At 42.6% G+C, this 17,691-nt stretch overlaps 1 protein-coding gene across 2 annotated transcripts; it reads right to left on the reverse strand.

The window, feature by feature from the left end:
• Window positions 1-337: 337 nt before the first annotated feature.
• Window positions 338-17,091, reverse strand: scaf1 (SR-related CTD-associated factor 1). Of its 2 annotated transcripts, none has more exons than XM_031871074.1 (6): window positions 16,805-17,091; window positions 12,165-15,624; window positions 7,117-7,199; window positions 6,651-6,953; window positions 1,447-1,575; window positions 338-1,183 (listed from the first exon to the last, which is right to left on the reverse strand). In XM_031871074.1, exons 2-6 carry the CDS (start codon window positions 15,571-15,573, stop codon window positions 1,034-1,036), a joined length of 4,074 nt encoding a protein of 1,357 aa, XP_031726934.1. In that variant the 5' UTR covers window positions 15,574-15,624; window positions 16,805-17,091; the 3' UTR covers window positions 338-1,033. The 2 variants fall into 2 exon arrangements, with proteins under 2 accessions (XP_031726934.1, XP_031726933.1); XM_031871073.1 differs by having other exon boundaries at window positions 12,165-15,651.
• Between the last annotated feature and the right edge of the window lie 600 nt (window positions 17,092-17,691).

Raw genomic sequence — 17,691 nt, forward strand, 5'->3', positions numbered from 1 at the left:
CCCAGCACAACACTGCATCAGTGTAAGCACAACACTGGTCATGGGTACTGTGTGTACTGCTTGACCTAACATTTTGAGTTGAATTGCTCTTATATAGTTTATATTTTCATTCTTATTTTATTTACTTCTTTTTTAATACTTGTTTCGATTTATCTGTACTTATTTCTGTTATGTGCTGTTGCAACACCTGACATTCCCCTCTGGAGATCAATAATCTCATCTTAGTCTATATGACGTTATGTTTAGTGTCAGCATTCTATACCAATGTTTGGGATTTACCAAGAAGTTTCATCCATGAAGTTCTCTAGAATATGGAATGAAAGTACAGACGACAGACTAAATGAATATGGTCATTCTATTGCAAACTGGTTTTCAAGCAACATTTATATTTTGTTGGGCAAGTCATTGGATAAAGAGATTTAGCAACTTTCTCAACCTCAGTATCACATGCACACAAAACAGCAGCAGAACCAAAGAGCATCAACAGAGAGGCTATATGAACCATCCTACTGTCTGCACAGAGATGGGAGGGAGGGGAAACGTGGTGTAGTGTTCTTACACTATTGTACAACATCTTTTGGTGTGTGCTAGAGGGTGTTACATCTCCCCTCGGCTTGGATTTTTATACACATAGTGATGGGGTAGACAAAGTAGCATGATTCAACTAGCTAATTCAATGCTATTGAAAAAAATGGCTCAGCAGTCAGTGCCGTCCATAGCGAAGCTTCTTATGGACACAGTCAACAAAATCTAAAAGGCAGTATTTATTGCAGGGTTGGTGTACTGGACTGTATTAGATCACACAGCTGTGCATGACAGCATCCACATCCTGGACATGTATACATAATACATTTTCTATGGGAAACATATTTACAGTGAGATCATAGAGATAAGGGGAAGGGGGCTTCCAGAAGATCACTTTAAGCATAGACACGGTGGGCTATGAAAACGATTAAAAAAAACAATAGATAAAAACAATCAGTGGATTGCCCAGGACTTGAGCAGAAGGCGGTGGGAGGACATGTTTTAAGTATCAGAAAGAGGAATGCAGCTCCCTGTCATCCCTCTCTTCCTCATCCATTCTGCGTCCATGTTTCCGGAAGTATTTGTAGCGCTGGACGTACAGCTTCACGAGGTTGCTGACTTTGACCGGGTTGATTTCTCCAGTGCGGCTGTGGCAGATCTGAGACATTGACACAGAGTGATTTATTAGCCTGTTGCAATCCAAAAGACATGCGTTTATACCTGTATTTTGTTGACGTATTTTAATTGTGGGAATAGATACTACTGTTGCTTTATCAGTCAGCTTGACTTGTTGTTTGTAAGCATTTCTCAAACTCCATGTAGTGACCTAACCCTAAGACCTAAGATGTGCATTGAGGTACACTCACTGATCTAACTAACCAGTGTGTTTCTCTGTCCCATGATGCGTGTGCTGAGGCTGACCTTATGCACTGCTTTCCTGAGGATGTCTTTGTAGTCGTCCTTGTTGATGTCTTTGCGCTGATAGTACGGTTTGATGGCGAGCTTCACCTCCTCCACGGCCCGCTCCTGGGTGTGCAGCTTCTTCAGGTACTGGGCAATTCAGGTAAGAGAAATGTTAAATTAATGGAATAAGAATAATAAGACATTTTTTCTTTATCACGCTTTTACAAACACAGTTAACCCTCTGAACCTCTGAATCGAAAAGTATGTTTTCTTTAATCATGTGTGACAAACGATTTCCCAAGAAAAAAGCAGCCAAAGAGAAGCTTCAAATTATGATATTTCATAAAAATCGTTATATTCAAAATCTTGCTCCAAATAAACCAGATTCTGTAAAAAAAACATTCAATTGTGCGCTCCTCCACGCAACTAGGAAGCCAAGATTGACAGAAATTCTGTGAAAGGGGACAGGAGAGACTAAGTAGAGGTTGTAAAAAACTATAGGGAAAATGTTGGATATACAGGTGCTGGTCATATAATTAGAATATCATCAAAAAGTTGATTTATTTCACTAATTCCATTCAAAAACTGAAACTTGTCTGTTATATTCATTCATTACACACAGACTGATATATTTCAAATGTTTATTTCTTTTAATTTTGATGATTATAACTGACAACTAAGGAAAATCCCAAATTCAGTATCTCAGAAAATTAGAATATTACTTAAGACCAATACAAAGAGAGGATTTTTAGAAATCTTGGCCAACTGAAAAGTATGAACATGAAAAGTATGAGCATGTACAGCACTCAATACTTAGTTGGGGCTCCTTTTGCCTGAATTTCTGCAGCAATGCGGCGTGGCATGGAGTCGATCAGTCTGTGGCGCTGCTCAGGTGTTATGAGAGCCCAGGTTGCTCTGATAGTGGCCTTCAGCTCTTCTGCATTGCTGGGTCTGGTATTTCGCATCATCCTCTTCACAATACCCCATAGATTTTCTATGGGGTTAAGGTCAGGCGAGTTTGCTGGCCAATTAAGAACAGGGATACCATGGTCCTTAGACCAGGTACTGGTTGCTTTGGCACTGTGTGCAGGTGCCAAGTCCTGTTGGAAAATGAAATCTGCATCTCCATAAAGTTGGTCAGCAGCAGGAAGCATGAAGTGCTCTAAAACTTCCTGGTATATGGCTGCGTTGACCTTGGACCTCAGAAAACACATTGGACCAACACCAGCAGATGACATGGCACCCCAAACCATCACTGACTGTGGAAACTTTACACTGGACCTCAAGCAACGTGGATTGTGTCTCTCCTCTCTTCCTCCAGACTCTGGGACCCTGATTTCCAAAGGAAATGCAAAATTTACTTTCATCAGAGAACATAACTTTGGACCACTCAGCAGCAGTCCAGTCCTTTTTGTGTTTAGCCCAGGCGAGACGCTTCTGACGCTGTCTGTTGTTCAAGAGTGGCTTGACACAAGGAATGCGACAGCTGAAACCCATGTCTCGCATACGTCTGTGCGTAGTGGTTCTTGAAGCACTGACTCCAGCTGCAGTCCACTCTTTCTGAATCTCCCCCACATTTTTGAATCGGTTTTGTTTCACAATCCTCTCCAGGGTGCGGTTATCCTTGTTGATTGTACACTTTTTTCTACCACATCTTTTCCTTCCCTTCGCCTCTCTATTAATGTGCTTGGACACAGAGCTCTGTGAACAGCCAGCCTCTTTTGCAATCACCTTTTGTGTCTTGCCCTCCTTGTGCAAGGTGTCAATGGTCGTCTTTTGGACAACTGTCAAGTCAGCAGTCTTCCCCATGATTGTGTAGCCTACAGAACTAGACTGAGAGACCATTTAAAGGCCTTTGCAGGTGTTTAGAGTTAATTAGCTGATTAGAGTGTGGCACCAGGTCTCTTCAATATTGAACCTTTTCACAATATTCTAATTTTCTGAGATACTGAATTTGGGATTTTCCTTAGTTGTCAGTTATAATCATCAAAATTAAAAGAAATAAACATTTGAAATATATCAGTCTGTGTGTAATGAATGAATATAATAGACAAGTTTCAGTTGAATGGAATTAGTGAAATAATCAACTTTTTGATGATATTCTAATTATATGACCAGCAGCTGTATAGATTCCATTGTTCTCCAATTTTTATAAAATAAATTATCAAAGAAATTCAACTTGCGTTTTTTTCTAGCATGGTAACTGCTCATACTCATACCTGCAAACGTGTCGCTTTTCGGCGAAATTCGCCCTTTTGAAACAAAATAAGTCATCCACGTGAATTGTGTAAATCCGTAGTTTTTTTTTTTGGGGGGGGGGGGGTCAACTGGCCAGCCAGCGTTTCTCAGATTAGAGTGAGACAAAAAAGGTGATGTAGTGATCTTCACAATAAAACATCTTTCATGTGACATGTTGAGTCTTGGCCAGTCAGCGTTAAGATGTCTACATGGAAAGCTAGTCAGCTTGATATCACGTTAGTGCATTGTGTATTGGCGTTTAAAGTTTAAGTTACGTTATGTTCCGTTACCATTCAGACTTGCTGGGTTAAGTTGACGTCCACTGCATGCGGAACTTTGTGGACTGTTAACGTTCGTCATTATCGTGATTTAGGATGAAAAAGATGTAACGTGATGAAACATGCAGCCCCCACGTGTTCCGGTTCAGTTCACGCGGTCACTCATTAAACCGTTAATATGAAGCCGTACAGTAACAGTAGAAGTTAATATTAAGCCATACAGTAACAGGGTTCAATGAAAACTAATCACTTTATTTTGTATAGGCGATGGTTCTCGCTACTCTTGCTATCTTTGTTTTTGAAAATGAGACCTCGGTCTCAATGGATTTTGTCCAAATAAAGGTTAATAATAGTAATATTGATAGAAAAAATAATAAAAAGCTAACTAGCCAGCTGTTCAACTAGAGTTGAAATACTGATTAATAACTGAATATTAAATTAGTTTTTTTGCTTAAAGTAAATATTGTCCTATCACTTCATTTTATTCTCAGAGTACACCAGAATGCTACATTTTAAAGCTCATATTTAAAGTAAGATTCTCCCGGGGGGGCATAGGTTAACCTATTGTCTTTAGAGGTTTAGCGCAATGTACATTTTTCCACAGCACTAATTCCATCAATCTGCTGCCAGAGAGAAATGCTATTGTAATTCACTTATTGTTACATTATGAACAATTTATCATGTCAGCCACAGCGTTGGAAATACACGACGGCAAAGGGCAAAACTGCCCCTAAGAAATTTAATTTTGCCCCCGATATCACTAGGAGAGGGGCAAAAAATGCCCCCGAACTTTCTAAACAAATAAATAAATGGAGCGCTTCTTAATCAGACCTGTGACTGCGAGACTGCGGTCAACTCAGCAGACACTTACATGTTAGTGCACCTATATGCTGAAATTCACGGTAAACTCATTCAAACGGCGCAGATCGGGAGCGAGCGAAGGACTTCGAAAGTTAACGGAAAGGTTAGAGTTCAATACCGCTCCCTTTTTACTTTACAGTTAGGTTGACAGATATGGAATTTTGACTCAAGACTAGGTTTATAAACTTTGACCAGCCATGCTAATATCCGGTGTTACTGTTTTTTGTTCATGAACAAACTGGGTCTACATTATTTGTCCCATATTTTTTTTTTTTTTTTTTACTTCTTATCCAAATGCTAAATCAGTAAAATACTTTAATATACAAATGGTTTCAGTTATAGCTTCTGTAATGAATGTATGAAACTATATGAATATTTTCACGTTATTCAAGAAAGTAACAATGATAACATTGCAGACTGAAATCATTTTGGCTGAGACAGAAATATTGGGTAGACGTTGACAAGAAGCAGCAAGAGTTGATGTGTCACTGAGTAAAATTAGCCTAAAACGCCAATCCAAGGCATACCCAAAGTAAATTGAAAGCTGTTCTTGAACCATTTGGAGTACATGCACGGTTTTGGTCTCTTTTGAAAGGTAACACTCTGAAGTTTTTCCCACAATAGTGCGAATCACTGTAAGTGCTACTGGCATTGAGTAATACAAGTTTGAACACACTGAAGTAGAAGGTTTTTATTTCCGCCTGAATATTATTTTGCAAACAGATGCCTGCAGATGACTATAGCTGGGACTTATTAGCTGGAAAACACAATGGGACCACAGCATGAAGCCTGACCTAGTCCAAGTTCAAATTTGATAACAATACCACAGAAAATGAATATTCTACACATGTTTTACTAAGGGTATGTCTAGGCGCTTTCCAAAAAAGGACATTTGGAGACCCATGGTAATACCTAGGCTGTGTAAAAATGTGCATTCATAATTCAAACTAAAGCTTTTTTATGTCGATATACAGTTATCTATAAGTTATTTTACCATTATTTACTTTCCTAAAGTCTCCAAAACCACACTTTGCATTTAACGCATTGACGTAGGTACCTGACTCCCTGTTACGCAGTTACTTCCACGTTCTGCCTATAAATCTAACCCCTGAAGCTGTATAAATCGTTATTTTTGAAATTTCATTGGCTATATGAAGTGTCAGTCATCGGACGATCGGTTGCTATTGGCTCGAGCTTTACACGAAAGAAGAGGGGCAGATACTTTCCTTCAACGCGGACTCTCGTTGGCTATTGTACGCTGTGGATCGGACAGGGAAGCTCCTAATAGGTCAAATGAGGTGTCAATCGAAACGTCAGACTGCAGCCGCCATTTTGAGACACAGAGAGCTTCAATGTTTACATGCAAACTGAAGTTACGTTCGAAGATACATAGAGAGTTAGGCATATCTGCCGGCTAATTTGAAATGATGCAACAGCAGTCCGTGGGTATTTATGGACGTAATAATGTGTTTTGGACTAAATATTTTACTGGATTGGATCGTCTGGACCTCTGGCAATGTAACAAGACAGTTTTTGTCAGAATATTATCGAGGGGTGGATTTTTATGAAGCTTCATCGGAGAGTTGCCTCGATTTTGTAACTGCTTGTTTGTTGGTTGGTGGTCTGACAGAGGCGTTGAGTGTACCTGCTGTTGTGATTGTATCTTGAAATGGTTTGCATAAATCAAATCACAAGAATCTTAGCTTTCCAAAGACATGTCGCACCAGTATCTACCTATAAATAGCAGTTGTGTACATGACACAGATGTACAGTTACCACTCTGACGTAATGTTAACAGGATAACAGAGAGCAAACTGTCCTGATCATGCATGAACCTGAACTGACCTTATCAGGGTCTTTGCTCTCATTGTCCCATCCAGTGTCACCAGAGCTCCCAGTAAGTCCTGACAGCCCCACGGGCATGATGAAGGGTGGGGTCTGTGCACATCCACCACCTATGGAGGGGTGTAGGAGAGAGGGAGGGGTTTTGGTGCAGCCAACCAATGGAAGAGAGCTGTGGAGGATGAACTGGGCTGGGCTCAGACCGGGAGGCGGAGGGAGAGAGGGAGGGGGAGGGATCTGTGAGGAGGAGGCTGAGGAGGGAGGAGCCAGCTGCTGGGACTGGCTTTGATTGGCCTGTGAGAGAATCTGCATGAGAGACATGAGACAAAGTAAAGGCACAGTCAGACCAGATTTCATCCCCATTCATCACCCGCCTCCTTCAATAGGACTGAGCTCTGACAAACAAAATCACAAGGGTCTCATGTTCTCTTCATGTCCAGTTTGGCCACAGAGGGACAGCGTCTCTGACCTGGCTGGTTGCTTGAATGAACTCTTGTGCTTTGGCTCTGCTGGCGATATTGGCCTCCTCCATTTTGAAGAGCAGAGCGGTCACTGAAAGGAAGAATGATGAAGACCATTTGTTTCAGAACAGGAATTGATAAACATAACATACATGACAAGGCAACATGTAATATGTTATTTATCTCTATGAGCCAATCAACTCCGAATACAAAACTTTCCTGCTTTATTTTTCACAAGCATTGCATGCATAGCATTGTAGCAAAGGTGGCTATTTATTACTTTTTTCATTGCAATATTTCCAAAATACTTGGCCAGTTTAAACAAAAAGCCGATATAAAAGAGGGTATCATGAAGTCATATATCACTGTAAAGCTAATGCTGCATTCGCACCAAATGCAAAGCTAATTTTCTCCTCTCATTACTTACGGGATCATTTGTGGTTGTTCACATCATTCGCGCTAGACGAATGACGCGAGGAGTGGCTTATCTCCATGGAAACAGTTATCAACTATGTTATGTTTATTTTATTTGATACGCAACAGTGGCATTAGAATTGTAATATACATTTATGCACAAGGACCAGGTGCACTGTGTTTGTAGCGAAACGCTCATTTACAACACCTGTCCACAGGAGGCTTTTTACTTCCGCCATCAACCATAAAAGAAATAACCTCTATTTCTGCTTATACTTGTTACAGTTGTTGTGGAAGTCCCAGATATCCCGGGAAACTAAAGGCCGTCTGGGTTCATCTGGAGGCGATCGGTGGATTTCATCGAGGTGTATTCACTGTGTCGAGATGGTTTACTACAGCTGTATGAACACCAAATAAACAGATTTTGCTGTGATTTAACTGCAATAAACGGACAGCAAGGGTTGACGAAATAACTACGTAATGATGCAGATTTGTAAAAAGTCTGAATTCATGTTTTGTTAGCTCTCTCCGCAAGACGACAAACAAATCACTTTTAAAACACTTGTTTTCTCAATGGAGCTCGGATCGATTGGTGCTATGCTAAGCTAACATTGTAGCAGCTCCATCAACACTCAAAATAACATCATCTTGGCGTAAAAACGTCGGCGTCTTTTTCATTGTTAGTACCATATGGTTTACACACAGTTTGGTCTCTAATAATATGAGGTATCGTAGCGCTGTGGGTGAACACAGACGGATACAGTATTTGTTTGCTGATTCAACAACGGCAGGACGTCAGTGATGGAGGAGGAGCATCTCAACGCTGAACAAAATAATACACTTAAGGAACCAATTCGCTTCCAGGTTTATCCATTATTTTATATTTTCCCACTCAAAACCCATTGTCAATATAAACATAAACACAAGTGATGAGGCCCCTATTCAGTAGCTGTGGGTTATAGACCAGGTGAAATGGGAAATTGATATTCACTTTTTCATAAAAGCTTGAATCGTGCCGTCCTTGTACAGCTTCGGGTCCATCACAAAAATGCATCATGGTGGCCATTTCACTTTCTGTATTTTAAATATACCAAATATGATAACAGATAAAAGGGGATGTCTACCCTATGTTTTGGTGGTCAAGGATTACTGTATGATAAATTCAGGTATGTTGTTAAGACCAATGTCTGAGAACCTAAGCTTGATTTCATTATATCATGTCTGTCACATGCATGCATGTCGTGTAATGTTTTTAAAGCTTAATCCTTTTGTTCATTGACCCTGACAATATAGTTACTGTAAAGAGATCCCGGATCAAGCTGCACTTGACGGGCAGACATCAGGACAGAGAGCAGGACTCTGGTGGACCAGAGGAGGACTCTGTGTTCACATCCTGATGCTTGGTGCTCAAACAGTCAGAGTTGATGGACAATGTTTCCAGCATGTTGAATTCTTAATGTGAAGATGTCGGCCATATTATCTGCCCAGAGAATTGTTTTTGTTGCTGCAGTTTAAATTCCTTATGATGCAAATCCCAAAAATGCAGCACAGGAATGTAAAACTGTTTTGGTTTTGTCTGTTGTGTGTTTATTGTGTTGTGCATCCCTGTGTTGCATAATGACAATAAATGATCCTTGAATAGAACAATATTCAAAAGGACGTAAACATGTCAGAAACAGGTTTGTTGAACTGTTGTGGTTGAGCCTATTCTTCATGGTCTCCTCCACATTGATACAGAGCTGTGCACGGAGGTGGTTTTTTGCATTTACGATGTACCTGGCAGCAGGATCAGAGTGGTAGAGGTGTCTTTAGAGGAAGGCACCTGTCTTCGTCCCGCTGCCAAACTCATCATGCTGCAAGAAATGCCATCAAAGGCTGAGGACAACCCCTCATCATAGCACAGGGATTTTCATTGGATTCTAATGTACACACATAAGGGCCCCCTTATGTGTGTACATTAGAATAAAAAATAATAATAAAAAAAAAAAAAAACAGTTTCTGCCATTATTTGGGCCGTTCCACATCAACCCTAGCAGTTGCAGTAATGAACTGAGCCATCTTAAGCCTGATCAGTACAGTGGTGTACAGTAACGAAGTAGAAATACTTCGTTACTGTACTTAAGTCGTTTTTTTTGGATATCTGTACTTTACTATTTATATTTCTGTTGACTTTTACTTTTACTTCACTACATTTTGCAAAGAAAACTGATACTTTTACTCCGATAGATTTCCCCTGAAACCTTCGTTACTCGCTACAAAATCAAATCTATCTTTAGAAAAAAATGAATCATGAGATCAGTGTCGGGGACTGTGGTGGAACAGAGACTGCAAGCAAGCAGGTTTGGTGAATCAGTGGTCCTAGCTTGCAAGTTAAATCATTGGTTAATCACGTTAATGCGCAATTGCAAACAAGTGCTCTCAAAGCCGCGGTGTTTTGATTCCCAGTGATGCCCAGGATGCTATAGCTAGCAAGCGACTACATTAATATAATTCCACTCTACGATGACTGATTTCATGACGGAAGCACCTGCTACTCCCGCAACAAACGACGGTGGTGACGAAGACCAACACCCGTGGATCGCTAGCGAGTTAGTGAGCTGAGGAAGTGTTGACAGTTGTGAGATTTTGTTGATTTGAGTCATCTTAGCTATAATCATTGCAGCACTAGTTGGCTAACGTTAGCTAACTTAACGTTAGCTAGCCACCACACCATAGGGTTGACAGGAGCCGCGAGCATTAGGGGAATCCTTCCCAGCTGTGCGCAAGCTGTGTGTGAAGCTGAACACACCTCTACCTGCCTCAGCGGCCTGTGAAAGGCTGGTTAGCATCGCAGGACTAGTCTTCAGCCCAAGAAGAGCGAGGCTGAATTCTCGCAATTTTGAAAACCAACTTCTTTTGAAGATGAACAGGACATTTTTCAGTTTCCAGTAATGACTGGGTTGTTACTTTCGGTGCTGCTTTAGTATTGATCATGTTTTGATATTTGAGTCATTTTGTGGATGATCAGATGGAGTTATGATGGTAGTAGTCGCCCAATTGCAGATTCAGCTTGAGCAAAACCTTTGCCTATTGTGTTCAAATCAGGCCCACAGGAGTTTACAAGGCAGGTGTCCTTTCTCACAACACTGACCTGATGCATCAAGTGGATATGTTTTGCTGAACACAATATGATGCATTTGCCCTCTACATCCTCTAGTCGGAATGAGCATACTTATAAACGCACTGTTACAACTCCTTCATAGTGTCATATTGCTTTTCGGAGAATTATGATAAGTTCATAGTAGATGCAAAAGTATACTTATGTACAATATATTATGTTGAACATTGTTGCTCCTGGATGGATCACAGCCAACCCAATTATGTTCAACACAACTCCATGTCCTTGGTCCTGGTGCCACAGCACTTAAAATAATAAACTTCATAATTCTGACCCTTTGCTTTTTTATTAACAGCATTTACTTGTACTTTTACTTTCAATACTTAAGTACATTTAATATCAGAAAATTACTTTTGATACTCAAGTACAGTAAATATCAGATACTTTAAGACTTTTACTCAAGTAGTATTCTAATAGGTGACTTTTACTGGAGTCATTTTCCAGTATCTTTTCAAAAGTATCTTTACTTTTACTCAAGTATGGCTTTTGGGTACTTTATACATCACTGGATCAGTAAGACAGGATGGGTCCTATTGATCCACAGTAACAGATTGAGGACTAGAGGTGCTTGTCTTGTGGACATGTTTTTGCGTACATGAACATGTACCCTTCCACATGTTCAGTTTACATGTTCCGTTGAAGGAGGATTAAAGTCTGGAGAGTTTTCCTGCACATTATATCATATTGAGTATATGATGCGCAGTACATATTATGGCAGAAAGTTAAATGGCTCCATGTTTAAAAACGTTCACGGTACATCAAATTTCATGCTTTTATGAAAAAGCGAAAATTTTCAGGTTTACAGAATAGTTCTAACATGTTTATATTGACAATGGGGTATAAATATAAAGCTGGTAGAGAATACATTTCTGAGGACAGTTTTTTGAGTTTTGTACTATTTTGTGCCTCTGCTGCTTACAAAGCTATTTACAACTAATAACAGAATCCAATGCAAAGTTGTAAACATTGGATCAGAGTTAAGTTTGTTCTGATAAGAAATGTTATTCATGTAATGTATCATTTTGAAGCTTTATGGCAGGTAGGCACATCAGATTAATATGAAGCTAGTTATAAGGGCATTTGCCTTATTATAGTGTTAGAGGTCAAAGATCAAATTCTGTTCTCCTCAGTGTCATGAAAATGTGACTGGTAGATAAATTATAGTCTAAGCTTTATGATTATGTATGGCTTCATGATATTCTGTGTAGGATACCCTCTTTTCAACTGGCATTATGTTTAAAATAATCAAAAAATATGGGGAAGTTGTAATTATGGAGATAAAAAAAAAAAAAAAAAAAGAGTGACAGCACATAGAAAGCTACCTTTGCTTACATTTCCAACACTAGGGACATAGACCTTTAAAAAAACCTATGAGACATGATCCCTCCAATTCCCTGGTTCGGACTCTAACCCTTTGTATGCCCCTTCAAGGTGTGACTATTTGGTAACAACATGGCAGACTGTACATCTATGGAGGGTACTCACACGCTAGGACTCCTCCAGTTGTGCAGTCCACCCCTGTCTGCAGACTCCAGGGAAGGGCAGGTGCTGCTGGAGGGGGGGGGGGAGGAGGCTTACTAGCAGACGAGGAGGACACAGAGGAGGAGGACGGGTCTGACGAAGACAGAGGCAGAGAAAGGGAAGTGAAACCGCAGCCTGCCGAAGAGGACGAGCATGGAGGTGAGGCCAGGGATTTGGGAGCATCATCTGGAAGAGGGGGCTTGGCAGTGGGTGTAGACAAGGCAATGCTGAGGCCAGCTCCCTGGGGGGTGGACAGGCTGGACGGACTGGATGCTGGGAGCGTGGGGCTGGTCTGGGTTGGACAGTCCTCAGCTAGGAAAGAAGGGTCTGGAGTCTTACAGCTGCTGTCCACAGTCTGAGAGTCTGGCGAAGACTCCCTGGTGTCCCGCAAAGGAGCCATGGAGGGTGGAGGCGTGTGGGGGGGCGAGGAGGGTGGTGGGAGCACACTGGTAGAGGAGGAAGAGGAGGAGGAGGAGGAAGAGGAGGAAGAACAGGGTAAAGGGCCAGCTTGGCTAGTATGCGGACTGACTGACTTGCTCCCATCTCCGATGGCAGACTGAACATCTAAGGAGGCTCCCCCCCAGCCCTCAGACTGGGCTTTTGTTTGGCCGTCGTCTCCAGCCGTCAGCCCGACAGCTCCACCTTTTTCTCTTGACTTCTTGGCCAGGCGACGGCGGTGCTTGGTTGCCAGAGATGATGAGGGGGAGGAGGCAGAGGAGGAGGTGGATGTGATGGAGCTTGGTTTTGTTTTCTTAGATTTCAGTCCTGCAGGACTGGTTAGGGAGGATGGTGGTGCAACAAGGCTGCTACGCTTCCCCATACTGGCCAGATCTTTACTACGGTTGCCCAGTGACAGCGGCTCTGAGCAAGGTTTGAGGAACGGAGACCTGCTCTCATTGTCCCTGCAGAAGACTACTGCAATTGAGCCACCCACCACAGAGCCCCCAGCACCCCCTCCTGTACCCCCTGGCCCTAATAGGTCCATGCCCAGCTTTCCAGAGCCAACTGAAGTCCCTGTGGTGCTGCTCACGCCCTCACGCACCAGCACAGACACTTTCGACTGAAGCTTGCCTTTCCGACTGCCGCCGCTCTCTTTCTTGGATTTGCCAGAGTGACCCAAATCCTTTCTGCTTCCTTTGTTCCGGTCTTTGTCCTTTCCCATCTTCCTGGCTCGCTTTGCTGGGGGGAGGCCCGATGAGGCGGCAGCAGAGCCCGAGGTGACTGTCAGTGAGGAGAGACATTTGCCTTTAGAGGAGGAGGAGGAGGAGGATTGGTCAATTTTCTTTAATGCGTGAGATTTCTTTTTCGGGTGATGTCTTCCAGTCTTGGGGGTAGTTTTAGTTTTGGGGCTGGGGACTGGTGGTTCTGGAGGCAGGGCAGCAGGGGGTGTATCCTCAAGGGATGGGTAGTCTGAGTCTAAAGCCTCACCATCCAAAGACAACACGTCAATCTCCAGTTTGTCTGAATAGCGGTCTGACTCGTAGCTGTGATACCTTGGTGGTGAGATCGACTGTGATTGGCTGTGACAACTTCCCCGGTCATCCATTTCTCCAGCGGAGTGCCATTTTCTCTTCTTCTTCCTCTTATGGGGCTTGTCAGAGTCCTGAGTGGGCCGACAGGGAGAGGTCGGCGTGAGTCTTGGGGAGCCGGGTACGGTAGTGGTGGTTGTGGTGGTGGTGACTGTGATAGTTCTCTTAATTGCAAATAGGTCAGACCCATTGAGATCTTGGATAGATGGCGGGACAACAGGACGGCCGTCCCGACGGCGTTCCCTCTCACGCTGCCTGTTTCTATCGCCTCCTCTGTTTTCACTGCTTTCTTTGGACCTCTTTGAAATGCCCCGCTCTCTGCTGCTTGAATGTTGTCTTCCCTTCCTTTCCTTCTCCGCCTTTCTGGAGCTAGAGTCTCGATCTCTTTCATCTCTTCTATGGCTACTCGTCCGATTTTGCTCTCTATCCCTGTCTCTCTCTCTTCCTCTGTCACTCTCCTTCTCCCTTTCCTTCTCTCTGGGTCTTTCTTCAGGTAGGCTTGAAAAAGGCTGTCTAGTGTGGCCCCCTCTTCCTGAAGAGTTGCAGGATCTTGAGGCCTCTGGGCTGCTGTGATGTCTTTTCTTCCTCTTCCGGCTACTACTCCTGCTGCTCCTCCTTCCTTTAACTTCCTTCCCGGTCTTGTGCCCTCGCTCCTTTTCTTTGCTCCTCTCCCGACCTCCCTCTTTGTCCTTTCTACTCTTTTTTCTTCTCTCCTCCTTCTCCCCAGCCTTTCTATCCTTGCTTTTCTGTCGATCGGAGTCCTTGGAATTCTTGGAGGACTTGCTGCGGTTCTTGGTGCCTTGTTCTATCGGAGGTGTGAGAGGGGAAGAGGGTGTAGAAGCTGGAGGATGGGAGGGAGGTGGTGGCTGAGGAGAGAGAGGAGAGGAAGCAGGAAAGGAGAGATATCTTTCCTTCCGCCTGCTGACCAACTTCCTTCTCAGATCCTCCACTCCTACCACGGGCTCATCCTCAGGCTCCCTGTCCACCTCCCAGTTGCTCTCTGTGCGCACAGACACAAGGCCATCCCCGTCCAGCACCCGGAGGATGCGCTCTGGCTTTGATCCAAAGAAGGAAACGCTGGGAGAATTTATGGGGAGGGTTTCTCCTGCTAGTCTCTTATTGCCTCCATCTCTGTCAGCAGCCCCAACAATCTCCCCTTCCTCTATCTCAGAGTGATCAGAGTCAGCACACCTCTGCTCCCTGGCTCTGGCAGAGCTACATTCTACTCTCCGTCTCAGAGGGAGCTGGGTGGACAGAGAGGGGCTGGGCAGGTCAGTCAAGGCCTCAGTGGAATCTGGAGGTTCTTCCTCCTTCTCCTCATCATCTCCTCTCTCAGCATTTCTCTTCACCCCCCTCACTTTGCCACTTCCATCATCATCATCATCATCTGATGCTGGGGAACCAGTGGGGTCGAAGGGGTCATATTTCTCCCCTTCCTCCCCCTTCACTCCCTCAGTAGGATGGAAAGGATCATACATCTCCCTTTTCCTGCTTGCTTCTTCACAATCAACACGTGGCTGCACTGAATTGTGAGGGAAGAGTTTTGAGGAGATGGTGTTGGGTGCAAGTGTGGAGAAAGACTGCGTTGCTAGAGAGGCAGAAGTGGAGGACACCCTGGCCACCTCTGTCCCCTGGGTCGGACCTTTTACATGGTTCTGATAAACTGAGGAGTTGCCGCAGACAGAGGAGGATGTAGACAGGGGTGAAGACGGATCGGATGACGGCGATGACGGAGACAAAGACGGCGAGCAGGGAGGAGGGCTCCTGGCAGTCTCTCTAACTCCACTTGGGGAAGAGGAGGCAGCAGGCCTCCGTTTGAAGCCTGATGCTGGAGTCAATTCCATGGGCCAGGAAAACTGGAGTCAGACAGTGGGTCCTGGAGGATGGTCGCCACGCTGGAAAAATGGAATCCAGGAATAAACCTTTAGAAAGGACAGGACACATGCAGTCTTTATCTTACCATCAAAATCTACTGGAAATGTTGAGAACACTGAGGCAAAATCAGCCTGTGGTCTTTGTGATCACTTTAAAAAGGTGTGAGAATGATTTTGCTGGGATATAGCTGGTTAATTTGGATAAATTACAACTAGTGGTGTAACGGACCCACTGTTGATCCGTGATCCGTACGGATCCCCCTCACAGTAGCACGCATGTGAACCGTGGATTAATTACACAGTTTATCTTAACCATCAGTGTGAAACAAAGTTTTACTGACATTGTTATCCACCAACATTCAGTAAAATATGTGATCAGGACATCATGTATGCTTTTCTAGTCTCTGATCATGTTACATTGTAAACAACCAATCAGTCTAAATTGACAGGAGACTGAAGGTTCTGTTCAGTTTCATTATGATGCGTTCAGGCTCTGTTCAGTGAAAATGAGTATTGGGCAAAGATAAATGATGATGTTATCATGTGTTCAAATGTAATCTTGTAAAATGTAGTGTTGGTGAGAAACTTGAATAAATCCAGTTGTTTAAAGGAACAATGATGGTCATAAATAGATATTAGAGGGAATTATGACCTGTTTACAACAGCCATAAACAGTTTAGATTACATCATTAAAACTACTGACATTTTTTTAAACCATAAAATTACAATCTTTTAGTTCTTTATCATCTGAATTGTTTGTTTTAAGAAAAAAACACTATATGACTATAACAAAGTAAAATAATAACTTTTAGAATTTGTATTTAAAGTACAAATCTATTTTGTAAGTGTACCGTTCACTGTCTGTGCCTGTGTATTTTGTTCCTGTTGATGGAGAAGACAGAAGGAACGTTAGGCCTACCGTTACACATTTTGCTGTAACGTTAACGATGTGTACTCACTAGCCAACTGTGGAGGCTTCAGGGTTAACGTACCGCTCCTGGCTGTTACATTGAACATCTTTGTTTTGTCGATGCTCATAGATACATAGGATTTAGTTTATAAAAGACGTAGCTAACGTACACCCTCTGTGAGGTTATGTCAGCAGCAGGTATCAGTGAGCGTTAGCTAGCTAGCTTCACTGATGTTTCCGCACAGTAGCCAACGTTAGCTGAAGGCAGAGACGGGTTGTGTAATGCTTTACCTGTAGTCCGGTGATTTGCAGTCTCTGATCAAAGCCACCTTCTTGCATTACATTTGACCAACCGCTAACATACAGCAATAACTGCTTTTTTTTGTAGATTTAGAAAGGCACCCGTATCTCCATTCCACCAACCGCCGCCATCTTCCTTCCTTCCCCTCACACCGGACGACAAAGACTGCTGGGAAACATAGTTCAGTGCGCAGTCACGGCACCGCCGTGTCTTCCGCTGATTTCTCCGCAAAATCTGATTTATACCTTATTATCAAAAGACATATGTCTACAATATTACAAAGACAGGCAATTCAAATGAATAAAACAAATATGATTTTTCAATGCATCATCTTTAGATTTTAAGCATTCAAAATACAATTAAAGAGGCCCTTGCATTAAAATTGGCCATATCATGTTGCTAACGCATAATTATAGAGCATGCCTGGAATGTATCATCTGAATGTGACTTGACCATGTTTAATTATAATTAATTAATATGTATTCAAAATATGCATAACCAAACTCAAAGTGAAAAAAATATATTTATTTTCAAGACTAAACTAGTTTAGTTAATATGTTTGCCATAACAAAACATAAAATTATTATTAATAAATATGTAATAAAAATATGCTTTATTTAATCTCAAAATGCTTTACATTGTGTTGTGACACAGCCAAAGCATGTTTCATCCAATTTGTACAAGATCACTAAAAGCACAACTTAAGACATCACCCAAAGAATGACTATCTGCTTTCCAACAGAGAGGAGCCTCTATCTAGCCCTAAATGTCCCACAGCAACATGTGTGTACAGATGTTAACAGTGAGACACAATGATGACTTGGTAACAGAGGTCCTCCCATCCAGTAGCCTCACACTAACCAACCCGTCTGAGCAG

This window comes from Anarrhichthys ocellatus, unplaced genomic scaffold (genome assembly GCF_004355925.1).
Source record: "Anarrhichthys ocellatus isolate YVR2014 unplaced genomic scaffold, GSC_Weel_1.0 scaffold56, whole genome shotgun sequence".
NCBI lineage: Eukaryota > Metazoa > Chordata > Actinopteri > Perciformes > Anarhichadidae > Anarrhichthys > Anarrhichthys ocellatus.

Coding starts and splice junctions, on each gene's coding strand:
- scaf1 (XM_031871074.1), bottom strand. CDS start 15,573: ATGGAATTGACTCCAGCATCAGGCTTCAAACGGAGGCCTGCTGCCTCC. Junction 1,576..6,650: donor AGAGCAAAGACCCTGATAAG/GTCAGTTCAGGT, acceptor TGAATTGCCCAG/TACCTGAAGAAGCTGCACAC. Junction 1,184..1,446: donor TCAGGAAAGCAGTGCATAAG/GTCAGCCTCAGC, acceptor TCAATGTCTCAG/ATCTGCCACAGCCGCACTGG.